The following is a 17,798-nucleotide window of genomic DNA, read 5'->3' as shown; positions in this document are numbered from 1 at the left end:
TAAAGACCCTTAGTCTGACTGGGGGGACATTGAGTAGATTTTTATAGGTTTTTGGACAATATTGGCCACATAAATACAGATGGACGGGACATACAAATACAGACATACAAATACAGATGGAAGGCCAAAGTTAACAAAAGGGATATTGAAGGTGCACAGGGAGCCCGGCCAGCTGCTGTGATCCTCTAGATGCGGCTACCGTTCAGGCTCTCCCCAAGTCACATAAAACACGCGCAACAGCGACATCTAGCGGGCGTCTTGGGGGAGTTCAGGTCACATTTTTCTACTTCCTTTCTCAGACTGTGGTTGTGTGTGGATATTAACTGTAGAAGTAGAGATAATGTGATGAGGCTCTACTTGATTAAGGTTGAGGAAGCAAAATGACAAAGGAATGGAGGCTGTGGGAAACAGGTAGAAGACAAACTCTGACTCTGATTGTTTAGATGACATCACTTTTCTACTGTCCCTCTGCGCTGGTCCTTATTTCTTTACTGACCCAACACGGAGTCAACGATCTTCCTGACCTGTCACTGCAACTGCATGCTTCAGTGTGCAAAGCTCTCTAATTTTAGGAAATAAGTCACTTGATTCTTAAATGTTATCATGTCGCGGGTCAGTTCAAATATCGTCTTATTTCTTCAACAGTATTTGGTTTATGGTGACACTGAGCATTGGATTTTGGTGACATAATGGCTCACTTAGGCCCTCTGATGCACCAGAAACACATCTAGACTGGTGTCCCAGCTCAGGAGAAGCCCCTCCTGGGCTTTTAACCCTGCAGTGGGTAGACCGATAAAGAAAGATATCACAGAGCGCTGCTCATTATCATCATACTTTTCTGAGTATCCGTATGTCTTCTGATTGGCGTTACCATGGAGAGCGTTGCTATGTGACGCTTGTTGATATCCAGGAAGACGCTGCCCTGGTGGAAGCGAGGAGGAGAGAAATGGACGATAACTTTCAGCTCGGAGAAGCTGGAGCGGTGAAAAATGTGAGTGACTCGTTTGACACGCAGAGTATGCAGTAAGGGAATAGGAGCAGACACGTTCATTTTGTGCGCTGTAAATTGAGTTGAGAGCACACTGTAACGGTGCAGCGAGGCTATTGCTAGCTACTTAGCTAATAAGTTAACGTAAACGTCAATATTAGCCAGACAGTGAATGAGATAGCTATTTAACCTACCTGTTGCCAGCAAAGAGACGTTATCATTTACCTCTTTTGAGCAATGGCAGCAGGAAGATTTGTCCTTGAGTATACAGCTAACGTTAAGTAAGAGGTTAGCCTTGCTAGCCGAAATTTCCCGACATGCACAGCTCAATGTTTCTTTCCCCTCTCTGACCGGCTGTGCGTCTGCAGTCACTCCATAGGACAACTTACACGAAACGTCCATATTCTGGTGTACCTTTACTGTATTTCAATTGCTATCACATCCTTTCTCCATGAAAGACAATTTTCTTATTTTTAAACTCGTCCCCTGCTCTGACCCAGTGCTGCAAATACTTACTGTAGCTTGTTAGGATGCTTTAAAGGGTTCATTCACTTCCCTGTTTGTTGGTGCTTTGGGTGCTTCTTGTTTAAAGTTCATTTTTATGTCTGCTATCAATTTCAGAAAAAGCGTTTTTTACCAATATATTTTGTTGTTTGGTAAAAGCACATTAAACTACTGTGACACTGTATGTTGAAAGTGGAATGATGGTCCTTTCCTCAAGGAAATTCATACAAATTGTATTGATTTGTTGAATAATGCTCCTATCATATGCAAAAAGAAAAATGTCACTGCCTCATCTCCGCAGTGTGACTTCACAGAATTTGAGGTGACACAAAATTACCAAGCAAAAGCATAGTCAGCACCAAACTTAGTTGTTTTATGCATGCGAAATAACCTGATCTACTATATTTTGAAGTCCATCCAGGCAACATTTGGTTGGCTCATTAGATGGCACAGTTAAGGCAAAGCAAAACCACACAAGTATTTGGTAGCAGTTGGAAGTGCCAGCTTTTAAAATTATTCACATTTCCCAGGTTGCAAAGTCTGGACGAAGAGCTCGCCTTGCAGCGGACCAATCGTCGTTTGAAGATTCTCGTTACGTAAGGAAGTCCTCCACCTCCGCTTCAATGGGAGAAGTATGTAATTATGTGATAACAGAAAGTTAGTTGCATGTTATAATTTCACCTCACAATAAGCCTCATCAATATGCGTTTTGGTTTTGTCTCATACATGAATCACGGGATGACGACGAGGTAGGTAGCATGAAAAAGCAGTGACTTTGCATGGCTTCTGCTGCTACTGCTCCAGACATCAACTTTATACCATTCACAGTAGTTGTGCCGCAGTTCAGCTGGTTGGATATCACATTACGGCACACCAGTAACACCATCTTGACACACATGGTATAAAGTTTTAATGGAGTGCTCATTTATGCAGAGACATTTGAGTTGCTATTTTCCTACTTCAGCGGGTTTTAAAGGATAGACAATCAGTGTTCCAAAACTGTAGCTGCTCTTCATTTATTGTGTATTGGATCTGATGTCCTTGCATGAAATGTTTTGAAGTGTTACTTCATACAAGCTCTGAAACCCATTAAAACTTTCATTTTAATTGTGTTCTTGTTAATTGTCTAATTGAAAAACAAGCAGATTACATCACTAAAGTCCCCATAACTCTACCAACAGTTTTCATGAATCCTCTCCTTATACTGCAGAGTGTGACATGAATCACTCTCGAAATGTTGTCGTAAAGTTTTCTCAGTGATCTCTGCCTCTTAAAACATATTGGAGTTAATGCTGCTAAATTTAGACTAGATATAGGGCAAAAATATATGAGAGAAGTCAAATCAGAAGTGACAGTTGAAACTTAACGAATAATTTCACTTTGCGATCGTTGGCATTTATCATTACATCAGTCACATACCTTGGATTGGCAAACTGTAAACCAGCCAACATTCCCAAAGCAAAAAAATTCCAGCAAAGCTTTTGCTGTAGGCTAATCTTCCCAAATTAGGCCAACTTCCCTAATGTATGAACCAGTATTCTCGCGCCCTCTCTGACCTGCTGTGCACATGCAATACATTTTTCCAGAGTGTCGTGCGACTGGGTGGGTTTATTTGCAGTCTTCGTTTATCAACCCTGGCCTCTTCTGCCTAAAATACCCAACTGATTGGTCACATTCCTGACATCCTTTTAAACAAAGACTCATTTGCTTTTATGGGCTCATAAGAGTTTTGGCGACTACAAGTTCCTCGCCCCAGAGACCTTCAGAGAATCCTGAATTAGAAACCACGAGGGCTAAGCTAATTGCCTTAACTGCCATAACTATTTTACTACAACTGTGAGGTTCATATTTGGTCATGACGAATTGGAAGCGCAGATTTGTTTTGTTTCTCAGGACACTTATGGTCCTCTCCATTTTTTCAGAGTGAAATAACTGTCAGAGGAGGAGTTTATTACACTCAAAGACACTTGACCATATTATCTTGTCTCTCGTGAATGTCAGAAATACCAAACATTGAACAGGGATTTCACATCACTTGAAGGAATTTTTGTAATGTTGCTTAAAATGACTCAATTGTCACGATTGTAATCCCTTTTGTTCTTAATAAAGAGACAGTTACTAATTACACAAAGTTGAGGGAGCCTGTTCAGCCTCAGCTCTCTCGATTAATGGTAATATACAGCGGAGCAGAGTGGCTCCCCCTCCCTCTGCCCTGCTTAATGGTGACATTCAGATTTATAAATGGCTTTGGTGAAGGAACGAGCCATGAAAGATTATTTCCTCTTTCATCATAAACGAAAGAAATTCTTCACGAGCACTTTGTCCTCTGCAGACCCAATTTAGTAATGAGAAATGTTGTGCCTTTTTTTTTACCCCCTAATTCATTTGTCTAGTGCCCACCCTCGTGTGCTCTGAGGAATTCATTCATTCAAGTGCTGGTCTCAGGGTCTGGGTCTCAGGATCGGGATGCATACTCAGTTTACTATTTTCAGAATCAAAGAATGAGAGGGAGAGGGTCATTTTTTTCCTGTGAATCTATTTTAGGGTCAGGCTTACAGGCCCTGGCAGTTCCCACACTCTGCTCCATATGTTCTGGTGCTGGAAATGGACAGTATTGAAAACTATAATAAACAATACAATGGAGTGCATATAGATGACTCTGTCCGGCACATACCGGGCATATTGTTTACTTTACAGTAACAGCTTGCAACTTACTTAACTTTACAGAATTAGAGGTGAACTTGAGTTTAAATGGTCCCCACACCTTTAGCAGGACAATTAAGCTTTCCTTTTACATTTATGCTAAATTTAGGGGCCTGCTTTTTATGTTGGGGCATTTATTTTCAAGACAAGAGGGCCAACTGCTGGCACATTTCCACTTTAAAAACTCATGGAGGCAGGTTTTTACAGGTCTTTTGTTCATGGATTTTGTACTTTTATAAGGTACATAGTATATTCACCACTATGTCAAATAGGTGTTGATGTAACACATAAGCCCTGTAATTATGACAAAACATAAAGCTATATCTTACACAAACATTATATTTTTGTGCTTTATTTTCCAAGATTAAAGCCTAATAACAGTTAGAACAAATATTATTTATTTATCCTCTATGTGACTGAGTAAACATTCAATGAAGCTGTTTGCTATTAAAGTCCTCTCTTCTCCCAGGGCCCCCCTCCTAAACCGGCCCGGCGGCAGGGCGGCTGGGCAGAAGAAAGCTCTGGGTCTGGCTCTGCCAAGTACGTATCTTCACCTTTTCCTCCCTCTCCTGTGGCTATGCTGAAGGCGGAGAGAGCTTCGAGCTGTGGTCTTGGGTTATGTGTTATTAATGAACTCTCATGCTGTTGAATGAGCTTATTTATCAGTGCATATTTGGCACTCAGGCTGTGAATCAACAAGGTTAGAGGGAGCCTGTCTGAGCAGGCAACTCTCCATTCGTCTTCATCTGTGAGCAAGGCGGTAATTGACATGGTTAATGCATCAACCACAGGAGGGCACTGTTAGTCAGCTAGCCACTTCATCACGGGGGTTCAAGCCACTTAATCACCCCTTACCACCGCAGTCTGCTCTTTACACGGGGAGCACAACATGGAGAATTCATGAAATATCTGGAACAGATGGAAGGTATTTGCCATAAGCTTTCTACAACTGACAAATCTGAATCTAAATACTGTACATGACTGAATCAACATGAGACTTTTTATTGTACTGTGGATCCACCTCTCTTGTTTCCTCTTCCACCTGCCACCGTGCTTCCTTTTTGTTCAGTCTCAGTGGAGGTGAGAGCATAGGAGATGCATTGAAGTGAGCAGGCTGAGTCAATTGTGCTTATTTGTGTAGTTTACTGCACTGTTAGTGCAAGCAGGGAAAACAGCAAACTCAATAGATCTTTCCTTTCTCACAGAAGGTCAGCGTGTTGCTTCTCTGCTTTTGCGTAACCCAGCTTGATTCCCAGTCTCAAAGCGATTGAAATACAGGAGGTGTAAAAGGGGTTTGCGCGCGCATTGATCCTCTCTGAAACAAAGTAAGTAATGGTCCCCCCTGGAACCGGCAAGGACTTTTCCCTTCAATGTCACCCCTCATGCTCAATCACCGCCGCCCTCCTCCCACTAATCCCAGCGCAGAAATCCCGGGATTTGTCGATCTATCACTTCTAATTGACACTAAATGATCTGTCAGTTTATTGATGAACCTTTGAAACCAGGTTGTCACAATATATTTTATCCCTAACAACTTTTTCCAGACAGTTTTACCATGTCTATCGCTTTGCCTTACATGAGTCTTAATCAAGGGGCCTGTAATGTGTCTTAAGTGTCGCCACCCCCGCCCCCCAGACAGGACACAGTCCAAGGGCAGGCAGGTAGGCTCCCTCAGCTCCTCTCAGCACCTCTCAGCCCTGCCTGGTTGGACTCCAGTACCAGGGCACTTGGTCTACACTCAGACAGCATGGATAAGACAGACACAATAGGAGTAAACATTTTTAGCAGAGACTTGGTTAGCTAATTGTGTGTTATGTAATTCTTTCCTCCAATAACAAAAAGATTAATTAATAAGGTTCCACTTTTTCCAACACACATAACAAAGACATCATAACTTAAATGTCTGCCTATCCGTATTCAGATTAATGACAAGTGATGTGTTATGTAGAATGGAAGTATTCAGATTTCCCTGTCTACTCTTGACATCTGTATTTTTGTGTAATATTAATTAGTACTGCAGGTCTGCAATCTTGATTTTCTGGTTGTATGAAAGGATTAAAATGACAGCAATGCTGGCTGTATTACTTTTAAGACCAGAAGGGGGCACTACTCAACCAGGAGAACTAGCACAAGCATTTTGCATAATGAAAAACTATTAAAACCTCTTCTACACATTTTTAGACAACTAATTAAAACATACTAAAACTTACTCTGCTTTGATTCCTTTCTTATATTATAAGATGACTGATGTGGTTAAATACTTGTGGTAATATTTGTTTTTCTTTGATGTCTGGTGTGATTGCCACCTTTCTTAAAACAGATAGTGAATGCTAAAAATACTGTGTTGAGGCAGAGAAGTGTCAAAACACAGTATTTTGGTGTCTGGCGTGCTCTGTTCAAGCTGAGCTGCGTAAATGGAGAGAAGTCTGAAAATAGCTGCATGATCCAGCAGGAGACGAGGCTGAGAGGAAAGGAGAAGACACAACTGTTGTAGACCCCACTGTGTCTGATGTAGCAGGATTACTATCATTAGATACAGATGAAGAGGACGTATCCATCAAAATACATCCAAGGACTGGGCCAGAAAAAAACATATATATATATATATATATATATATATATACACACACATATATCAGTATATTGTATGCTTACTTGTGTAATCTAACACGTTATTTAATTTGTCTAACAGTTGTTTTTTTCTGCTGTTGTACAGATCTTCAAGAAGACCTGCCGCTGAAGACCTGGAGGAGTAAGTTCACTCAGCCACCATATTCGTATTTCATTGTACTCTTGCAGCTGTTGATTGAAGTCAATGCCAGTGACAGTTTTTGTGTGTATGGATAAAAATAGGTCAGTTTAAATGTTTGTTCACTTCGCAGTAAAGTGGAAATAGCGCTGTTCTTTCAGATTGTCCTTGGTTGCAACTAATCCTTGCCTTCCAAGAACAATCACTTAACATGATTAAAAAACAGCGTGACTGAGTTGTCATCACTTTTATTGCTGTTAGGAGCCAAGTTTTCCTGTTATTCTATTTTTTTCCCCCTCACCCTCCCTCACATCATTCTGTGACTAGAATAGACATCATGAGGAGAGGCAGGTAGAGGACGCAGTCGTCTGTGTTTTACTCATCATCGCAGTTGGAGCCCGATGCCTGAATGGCTGTAGTGTAGTGTGTAAAGTTGTTACCCTGCAGAAAAAACTCTTATGTTGTGCTTCTTTCACAACTGTCTTGTCTTAGTAATACTTATTCTTAAAAAAGCCCTATTATTTATTCAGACTGCTGCTCCTGCTGGGTTTGTTTTTTGTTTTTTTTATTTCCTAGGACAGTGTCTCTTAACACTATCAGTGCCTTTTGGCAGAGGCGACTGTTCAGAAGTCCAGTCAGACTGTACCAGACTGACCAAGTGTCCTAACTACCATGAGAGAAAGACAAGACACAAAACAGGCCCGTCATCAAAGCAAAGTAGCCCAGGAGCCAACTCACTCACTCCCTATGATGACCTCACCGTCGGGCTGCATTTTGAAAGCATTAAATAATTCATACTCCCACACTTCCTGTTTTTACAGCCGCCGCCTGCGACCGCAAACTCCCCAGGGATCAGATGATGAAGGAGGTAAGAGCACCCTCACTATCCCCCACTCTGTGTCTCTCCTCACGGGCAAAGAGGAGCCCTCCAGCGCCTCCCCGGCACATTCATCCTCTGGAAGTAGAGCAGATAAGCAGGCAGTCAGATCATCGCTTTTCACTGATGCTCACACCATATTTCTCCGTGAATCCAGCATGGATTCATGTGTTGGAGCTCTGCCTCTGACCAGTGTTCCTCCTTTTGACCAGTGTGTGACACCGTATAAGCACAGCCCCTTTGATGAAAATGATGAGTGACTATGCTCATTAAATAAGGTTAGATCTATAGTTGATGGAGAATATTGTTGCAGGATTGTTCCCCTCACCACCCAGAGCGACACAGTTAGTGACAAACACACACACATGCACACACACACATTGTCAGGCAGGTGCTGTTGAATACAGATCAAGCGGTAACTGAGTCACCTGAGGGCCCAACTCTGCACACCACAAACAATGTCAGGACTGAGGGGGGAAATTTCAGCTAAACCCTGCCTAGAATAATTGTTCTGTTTTGCGGCACAAGGCAGCTGGGGAAATAGGGTCAAATTGCCTTCGTAAAGACAGGTTAGCAGCATGAAATGCCCAGTTGACAACACTGAAGGACTTTTACACACCACTACCTCAGGTAGTAAATAAACAAATGCCATATTGATCAAACCCTTTTATCTACAGTCAGTTTATCATAACTGTAGTTAGTTTAAAAATGTCCATCATCATGTTTCTAATTTCAGAATATTGCTATACATAATGATAATAATAATAATAATAATAATAATAGGAAGTAGAATAAAAATAATTGATACAACTTAAAACAAAGCTACAAATATGTGATGAATTACAAAAATGAAAAAAAAAAATCATGTTTATCCCTTTGAGTCAAATGTTTTTTATTGTTTAACTGAAATATTTACTTTTCATCATTAATTTCCTCATGAGAACTGTGAGCTCTGATAAAGAGTTTGTCTCATTATTATTATATGGACATTTGTTTAACAATGATACTTAATTATCACTAAGACCTAATGAAAAACGTATAAACTAACAATATTGTATTTTATTCACACTTCAGAGTCTTGCTTGTGTTTTTTGTTGAGATTAGGAAAATTACCATTTCAAAAAGTATCATTGTATTACAAAACTTTCAAATGTATTGATAAATCACAATGAATTGCACACTGTAGGTACTGTAAATTCTTTATAATACTATACGTCTCTGTTACATGTACTGTATGTACACACATATTGTCTGTCACTGTAGTATGCACTGGCTCAAATGGCCAGTTGAATGAAGTCCAGAGGTTTGGTTCTCTTGCAGTTAATGCTGCCGGAAAGATTATTACTCTGTGGAGGGAGACCTCTTAATACAGAGCCGGAGGCAGGGGCATTGGAAATTACAGTGCTGAGGGTTAGTGAGATAGCCCCTGCGATCTTGATTATGTCCCCTACCCTTATCCCTTATGTCCACTGGCTACAAGCACAGAGAGAGAGAGAGAAGGCTGGCCTAGTCCCCTGCTCCCATCTCCCCATCAGCTGCCCCCACAGCCTCCTGCTGGTCACTTAAAATAGCACCAATATCTCAAAACACGCTCATCCGTCTCACTGTCTTCCTCTTAGCTGGCGATGTGTTGAATATTGTCCCATAAGCCTTTAAAAGGCATTCTTTGCCAAGGTAATCATTTGACTGGACCCCTGCGTAGATTGTAGGAGCCCAAGTGATGTGGAGAGACGTCCTGTTCTCCAAAGTCGCTGACTGGTGTGTGCCTGCCGGGAGTGTGTCTACATTCACAGCAAATTATCCCCTTTTGATATTTACATGCTTCAGCGAGGAAGCCAGACGTGACCATGTAATAAGGATACGCGTGGCCTGCTCGCTGCCAGACAAAAGCCACCTTGATACATGTCCAGCCGAGGGAAGGGAAGCCAACGTGGGTAATGTGCACGGCGCTGAGGAGACAGCTCCTCCTGATGGAGCTGCCCTTTGCGTCAGAAGAAAACACTGGCTTGTTTGCAGCTGCTTTGATGCCCCGCTTGACCTCCAGTAATGGGTTGAATTTGAAGCTCATTTAAAAGTGTTGTTCCTTTTTTTCACTTAATAATAGACTTTGCATATAGACAACATATGCCTCTGTGCTTCACATTGAACCCTCATAGAGTGTGTTAATAGTGCATTACTGGCTGAAATGAAAAAGGGTGTGTGTGGACAGACAGACAACCCAGGAAGCTGTTTGCAAAGAGCCGGACGGCAAGGCTTTTTGATGTCATTGCACTAAGACCATTAAATTTGATTGGGGGTCCAGGGGGGATGGATTCTGCTGAACGCTGTGCTTTGTAAATGAGAGGACAAAGTGTCACCGGGGCCTCATGAATATGAAATACCCGCGCCTGCATTTATTGGGATATCAGAAACACAGATGAATCTTGTCAGCGGCTAAACGAGCATGGCATTTTTAATTTGGTTTAATTAAAAAAGAGAAAGAAATAAGTTATCAACAGAGGGTGAGCTTTTGTTATCTACTGAAAGTTGATGGGGTTGGGCTTTGAACAAGTTGTCTTCAGAATTTTTCATCCATCTGACAAATATGTTCAAAATAATTTCTCTTCATCTCAACAGTCCATAACTTTTATGCTGAACTGAAATGTGGCGTTCCACCAAAGATCGATGTTTCTTCCACTTGCAGTTTATTTTCAGTTATTTTGAAGGAATGGTGACATAGATGCCAAGATATTTCCTCACATCAGATGCAGACTTCCATCTCTTCACCTCTATTTAGCTCCTCTATTGACTTTCCCCTCAGGGTGCAGTACTGTGGTTAGAGATTACTGACAACCCTCTTCGTGCAGTCCAGCTCTCTCTTTTTCTCTCACTATCTGTCTGTTCCCCTCTCTCTCTCTCTGTCAACACTGGGCTGTAGAGCTAATAAGGATGTGCAGCCCCCCCCAGAAAATATTGTTCAGGAAAGCCACATCACACCCAAAGTTAACACATATTCTATAAGCCAGTAAAGTTTTTGGCAACTGTCTGTACTACACAAAAATGTGTATTGTTGACAAAACATTTTTGCGAACATTTCCTCCTCTTTGGTTGTTGTGCCTTACACTCTTCTTTAGCTGTACCTTTTGATGATAAATGTCATCACACAATCAAGTAGTAATTATGAAGGTCTTTCAATCAGTCTCTTTATTCTATTCAGTGTATTTCCATCCCATCGTTCTATATCCCTTATTATGCCTCTTATTTCCCTGCTCCAACAACTGTCCATCTGAAAAATGCTGTGAAAGTTTGCCCTGTCCTTCTTGGGAGTGGAGCCATCCTCTGTCCTGTTGCGTTTTGCCAATTAAAGTGGGTTCCCACTGTTTGAGCAGCGGGTTGGCGGCTCCTGGCACTGCAGCCCCTGCCAGGCCGCACTGTGACTTCCGACCCCACACAGATGGGCCCGCAAGCAAATACTCTTGCACATGGCTGGATGCCGCCCCAGTCGGAGTGGCAGAGTGGACATGGAGGTCGGCCTACCGGCCACTGCGGGTCCTGGGGGTGGGCGGCGCTGACAGGGCCCAAATGCTAAGGTAGCAGGGGGTGCTTTCTGGGGAGCCCCTGGCCAGCGCCCCTCTCACAGCAGGAAGAGCTGCCGCCTCGCCTCCTGAATATTCATGGCCGCATGGCTATTGTGACAGGGCAGCTCTTATGAGGATGTAGCTGGAGAGAGGGAGGGGAGGAAGTGCCATACAGACATGGTCACACATACACATACTCACACTAAAATGCGCACTTCTAGCAGCCATACACAGGGGACTTACTGTATTCTTCATAAATGATTGTCATTTGGCTCAGATTTTCTTAAATTTTGACATTTTTAAAATGTAACCAGTCAAATGTGTAAAATGCTGTGGTCTCTGTTTTTTTTTTTGGTTTTCAGATATTCCAGTGATTCCAGACCTTGAAGAAGTACAAGAAGAAGATCTCACCATGCAAATTGCAGCTCCACCAAGGTACAGTAGTGAATGCCTTAAACTCTTAAAAGTTCATTCTTATCACTCAGGATTCACACATACACACTCTCACACACACACACACACACACACACACACACACACACACTCCGCGTGTCCCCATACCTATGTCTGACAGTTAACCTCTGTCCATGCACAGGACTCTAGATCAGTAGCCTGCTCTGGTGACTTTGATGGTTACCTGTCCTCCACTTGTGCCATTGCGGAGTGTCTTGCTTTATCGGGCTGAAATGGAGAAATAACAGTTGGGTGTGATTTATGCAACTCTGTTGCCAGGGTCCCGACTAACCGGGCCCTTTGATTTACAGGGCAGTGAGAGACACGCCGACATGTGTCGGATATGTAGCAAGGCTATGACAGCGGTGGAGGTTATTAGGCTGGGGCTTGCTCTCTGTGCGAGATAATATCCACATTGAACTCATTGCGGGGGCAATGTAGCGTGTAATGTGCAGTAAGTAGGACTGGCATGCACTGCTAGGCCCCGGCCACTTTGAGAGCCCCCCCCACTTAATTCCAACCCACAGATAAGCAGCTGGGTTTCAATTTGAAGCGTTTACCACTTGGCAACCATCTCCTGCTCTCTGTGGTCTTTGCTTGAAGTCTTGGAGCTTCATTGTGCACAAACTTCTACAAAGCCACTTCTCAGTCTTGGTTTGCATGCCGTGTGAAAGCGCTGCTGTCAGGCTGGCTGCTGTTTTTCTGTGACGTGTTGTCCTGATTGAAACATTAGTCTGTTAGTGTATCTGATGCCTATTCTGACTTTCTGTCACTCTGTTAGCATCCAGGTGAACCGGGTAATGACCTACAGAGATCTGGACAATGATCTGAAGTATTATTCTGCGTTCCAGACCTTAGTAAGTCAAGGACATTTATTTTTATATCTCTTTGATATTCCTACCTCTCTTTTCGTCAAGGTGGTCCATTTAATTTTTGCAACCAACATCACCTCTGTTTGTGCAAGCTAAGTGAATTTTTCCGCAATCTTTCCCCAGGATGGAGAGATTGACTTGAAGATCCTCACCAAGGTTTTAGCGCCGGAGCAGGAGGTGAAAGAGGTGAGTGAGTTTTTAGTAAATATAGCTTGTGAGCTCCCAGCGAAGGCCTGTCCAGCTGTTTCTAGAGCACCAGGGGAGGTTGCCACTCTGTCTCTCAGGTAATCAAGATTTATGATGTGTACATTAACACCCTCTGCTCTCCTTCCTCATTCTCCTCTCTTTGCTCCCTCCATTCCCCACGCTCCCTTTCTTGGTCTGTCTTCCTCTGCCTCTCTAATTCTTCTTCTCTCCCCGCTATGTCTCTCTTTTGTTCTGCAGGATGATGTGAGCTGGGACTGGGATCATCTGTTTACAGAGGTGTCCTCGGAGCTGCTGATGGAATGGGATCAAGGAGAGAGTGAGGAGCAGGCTGCATTGCCTGTAACATGAGGAGGACTTTAAATGGCTCCAGTGGGAACTGGGAGAATGTCCATTACACAGAAGGGCCAGTGACTTTGGTTAGAGTAACTTTAATCACTGTTTGTTATCCAGAATTTATATTTTGTAAAGTGTATATACAGTTTTTTGTATTTTCTAAATAAAGTCCACTGTGCAGTAAACAGTGCAGTGTTGTCTTACCCTTTCTTTGTTTAGGTTTTTGGAATTTCACCCTGTTTTGTTTGTTAGTTTTTAACTTAAACAGCCAAAAGGCAAATGATTTTGTTTGAAAAGCTCCCCTGAAAAAAGCTGTCACAGATAAAAAAATGCCCTCCCTGTACTGCCAGCATTATCAACACCCTCATACAAGTCCAAGGTTGATAATCAGCTAAGCTGAAATCCAGTTGATTGTGTTCAAATTAACATTCCTCATTAAAGCCTACAACCTTATTGTTATTGACTGTGCCATTGACTTTATCTTCCAGGTCTTCGATAGGAGCAACACCTTCTTCACTATTATCTCAAATGCATTGAACAGAGTTCCTATTGACACTTGGGGGATTAGCATACATTATACCTTTTACTGGATAAAGAGGAATGGATGTAAGTCGGGAACAAGACTGCAGCTGGTGTCAGGTGTGTGCTCTTTAAAGTCAAAGAACCCAAATTCTTCACAACAACGTGCTAACACTGAATATAGAGCCGACAAAAGAGGCCACAGGACAGGATGTGTTTTCAGTTGTGAGTTTAAATCGAGATTGGCTCTGACACATTTGCTGTGAATTTGATTTAATTTATGAAATGCGTTGTATACCGTGGCTTCAACACATGCTGGTCACATGTATCAGCATTCAGTTTTGTCTCCGGTTCATGTGTGTGAATATAAATGCAGGCCTCCAAAGTCAGGCCAGGTCTATTAGGGAAACAGCTGTAACATTTACAGATTGTGATTAGGTTTATTTCTGAGGCAGCGAGCAGTCTCATGACATTTGGAGATGCACAGCAATGTCCTCAAGGACACATAATCTATGCATCTAACAGCTCAATCACTGCCCATCACAAATAGATCCAGATTTTTTCATTTGGTGGGCCTTGAATCAACTTCATCAAGTGTAATACCTCAGGACGAAGCTATCACACGGGATATTTGTGCTCAGAATAATTGTGTGTGGCAGAATATTTGAGCTCAGTGAGTGATCGCTGTTTGTTTCTCTATCAGACATACAAACGCACACTTTTTTTTTAACCGCCTCCACAATTGGCTTATTTAGCCAGACTTAATGAATTCTGCCCATATGCCCCGAGCAGCTGCTATGTTGCCCCTTCCTCCCGCCCCCGCAGAGCTGCGAAGTGCCCATCCATGTAGAGACAACCTCTAGCTGTCTCTCTGGAGAAGGCTAAGCCTGCCACTCCTCTGCTGGCAGCCGGCCGGTGCCGTCTGAGGTGGACTGCGGACGGGCCGAGGACTCAGATTAGGGCCCAGCGATCACGGGTTGCGGCCGGCCTCAAATGATTGGCCCGAGCATCGGTGGATCAGAGAGGGGATTAGAGAAAGAGAGGGAGATCCAGAGACGCTGTTTGGCATGTGCTTGCATCCAGCTTCTCAAAGTGACCTCTCTCTACTGCCTCATCCTGCCGCTCTCTTCTCCTTTATTCTCTCCATGTCTCTCGTGTATACAGTATATCCTGATGCCGCAGCGAGGCTCAGAGTGACCTCTCACTGTCTGGGTGCAGTGAATTCAATCACGTCAGAACAGCTACAATATATACATAGTGAAGAAGACAGTTGTGATCTCAGAGAGCTTTCCGGTTATGGCGGTAGCTTTCAGATGAACATGGTGTCACTGGGAGGTGAGCTGAGTGTGAGGCCACGTTGATGCTGTGTATATCAGATGAGATACAGGCCTCACATGGGTTTAGGGTGTAATTTGTTTTTCCTTGACATTTTTCTATTAAAATAATGGAGCCATTACTGCTGTGAAAATCCACATTGCCCCAACGCAATGCTCCTGTAATCCGATATTTCACTCAAAATGTTCCAGTGATGACACAACGTTTCAAATCCTTTGATTTGATGGGACGTATGCAACACCACGGCGCACCAAATCTCAGAGTTTATGTAGGGAAAGAAGTTTTCTCGTGTGAATCTACACTATTTGTTTTAAAGCAGCAGTTTGTTACTGAAGACCCAGTGTAAAACCTCGAGGCCAGTGCGGACCAGCTGAGCACAGGGAGTTCTCAGGCCATTGAGTTTAAATGGGTAATTTATCTGTGTTTTTATTGGGTCCCTTGGTGGAAATGACTTTTCATTTTGTGGCAAAGAAAACAAACGCAAGGAAGTAATACAGTTTTAATGAAAAAAAGCGGACGAAGGCCCTATTAATGTAATGTTTTTTCCTGTTCCTCGTCGACAGGCTTGTCTTAATGTATTTTGATATTGGGCGCTAATTGGAAGGATTGAATAGAGATAATATGCTTCCAGCTCAACCTAATATGCCGTGGTGCTGACAGAAGTTTATACATCTTATCTGGTCTCAATATCTGCCTTCCATATGGCCCAAAAGCAATATGCTGAGGTGTAATTAAAGAAAATGGGGAGATGTGGAGATAGCTGGGGCCCAATGCCGGGGCCCCGCAGACACAGAGTGAGGGGTGAGGACAGACACGCTAAAGCTCAAGGAATATTAGGACCAGTTCATTCCACCAGGGGCCGCATGCCTGTCACGGGTTCCTGGCTACTGACCCGGCCATCACTGCATCAGTCAGGGGCCATGAACCGGCTGTGAGAGGATTATTAGCAGTTTAAAAAAGGCAAGAAAATAAAGACATCCTCCTTTTTAAGCCAGGACGAGATCATGTTTTACACATTAATTTATAACATAACCATCTCAACTATATCAACCATATTCAAATGGATCTTGTGCCCTTTGAAACAAACCTCAAAAAGCAGCCGCGGTATTGATTTGCCACAAAGACTCCATGATATTTCAAGTTTAAAGGAGAAATCCTCGCCACACAACTAAGGCAGTCAGATCAATATCAATTTTTGATCAAAAGGGGATTTGCTTTTGAAACGGCTAGATTAAACAGATGTTTTATTTTTCATTGGATATACTGCACCTTTAAAAGCCCACAGGGGGTTGTGGGAGAGGAGGGGAATTACTCCACAAAAGAGACAATGAAAGAGGTATTTTTTAAGACCCAAAGTTTGACGGGTTGGAAAGTATTTTCAGTTTTGTCAGTGCTCTTTTCCCCCCTCTCTTCTTTAGTTAGTATTCCATCGCTCCAAGTCCTTTTTTGTTTACCCCAGGTGGGCTCGGACATGAAATGGCTGGGACGGTGGCAGCTTGGAATGCCCCTGGGCATCTTACTGCCGTCATGTTGTCAAAGTACCCAGGAGGGGGAGTGAGAGAGGCCGGGAGTTTTTTTTTTTCAAGTATGAGATGGGGGTGGGGGGGAAGCTTCTGTTCTTTTTGAAACAGTGAGATTGGCTGAATTCATTATTATTATTTCCCGCTCTCCCCTCATATGCTTTTAGTGCAGCCGAGGGTTGGAAGGCGAGACAGGGGTTTGAACATGAAATACAGTTGAGCTCCACATTTGTCATGTATTTTATTATTTCCCTTCCTCACCTCTCAGTCCCGTACGCGAGGTCCTTCATTTTTCACATGACTGGTTTTCTTATCATTGTGGGCCCTCTCCGCTGGCCTATGAGTGACTTAAAGGCAATAAAACACAAAACATTCTGTAAAACACGGACGCCTCTCTGGTCGTGGAGGCCCTGCAATGCCTCTCCGGGAAATTATGATAATAACTCAGCGGCGGTTGGAGTGGCCAGGTCGCTTGTGTGGGGCTGGGGGCAATGGGATGGGGTTCACCAAGGTCCTCTGAGCAGGGACAGGTCAAGGTGGCCTGTTGGGCCTCGCCACCCACCCCCCTCTGTCATAAACTCTTTCCATCATGCAGGATGCCGTCCGCAGCCAGGTCTACAGCAGAACCTCTTTGTCTTGTAGCCACTGGCGATAAAGCAAGGGCTGATGGGAGAGCGGTTGTGTTGGCCCCCCGGCAGTGGCGAGGTCAGCCGAGGAGCTTATCATGGCCAGCAGTGGAAAACGCCTGAGTCAACACAACTCCACTGTTTGCCCTCTGAGGGTCACAAACACACACTTCTGCTATTGTTCTTTGAACTTGGTACCTTTAATGTTTGTTCCTTTTTGAGGGGAAGACATAAGGCGGCAAGAGAACTGTGTCTGGTTGGGGTTTTTTGGTGTCTGGATTTGTTGCTGGGTGGAGGGAGGGGCTGGATGTAGCCCCACAACACCTCTCAAGTGTGTGAATGAGAAGGAGCGAGAACAGGAAGAGAGCGCGGGCTCCACCACTGAGGTGCTGACAGAGGGGATCGAGGGGCTGAGATTGCACCTGTTCCGGCCCAGCACCCTCCCAGCAGGGCCTCGCCAGAGTCTCAGCCTTCTCCTGGCATCTGTGATGGGGGCCGGGGCCAGTCCCACCTCCAGCGCTCGCTCCACCTCTTCTTTGCTTGTAGAAGAGAGAC

General features: G+C 43.5%; 1 protein-coding gene across 1 annotated transcript; it reads left to right on the top strand.

The window, feature by feature from the left end:
- Nucleotides 1–905: 905 nt before the first annotated feature.
- Nucleotides 906–13,374, top strand: LOC139298009 (Intraflagellar transport protein 43 homolog). The gene is made up of 9 exons (XM_070920823.1): nucleotides 906–991; nucleotides 2,023–2,124; nucleotides 4,665–4,735; nucleotides 6,912–6,947; nucleotides 7,766–7,812; nucleotides 11,741–11,813; nucleotides 12,613–12,688; nucleotides 12,827–12,889; nucleotides 13,148–13,374. Exons 1-9 carry the CDS (start codon nucleotides 947–949, stop codon nucleotides 13,256–13,258), a joined length of 624 nt encoding a protein of 207 aa, XP_070776924.1. The 5' UTR covers nucleotides 906–946; the 3' UTR covers nucleotides 13,259–13,374.
- The last annotated feature ends 4,424 nt before the right edge of the window (nucleotides 13,375–17,798 follow it).

Source organism: Enoplosus armatus, chromosome 15 (assembly GCF_043641665.1).
Source record: "Enoplosus armatus isolate fEnoArm2 chromosome 15, fEnoArm2.hap1, whole genome shotgun sequence".
NCBI classification, from domain to species: Eukaryota; Metazoa; Chordata; class Actinopteri; order Centrarchiformes; family Enoplosidae; genus Enoplosus; species Enoplosus armatus.
This window is presented reverse-complemented; position numbering and strand designations above follow the sequence as displayed.

Excerpts from the sequence above, each read along its gene's own strand:
- LOC139298009 (XM_070920823.1), top strand. The coding sequence starts at position 947 with ATGGACGATAACTTTCAGCTCGGAGAAGCTGGAGCGGTGAAAAAT. Across the intron at positions 992-2,022 it reads AAGCTGGAGCGGTGAAAAAT|GTTGCAAAGTCTGGACGAAG; the intron begins GTGAGTGACTCG and ends CACATTTCCCAG. Across the intron at positions 7,813-11,740 it reads GGGATCAGATGATGAAGGAG|ATATTCCAGTGATTCCAGAC; the intron begins GTAAGAGCACCC and ends TTTGGTTTTCAG.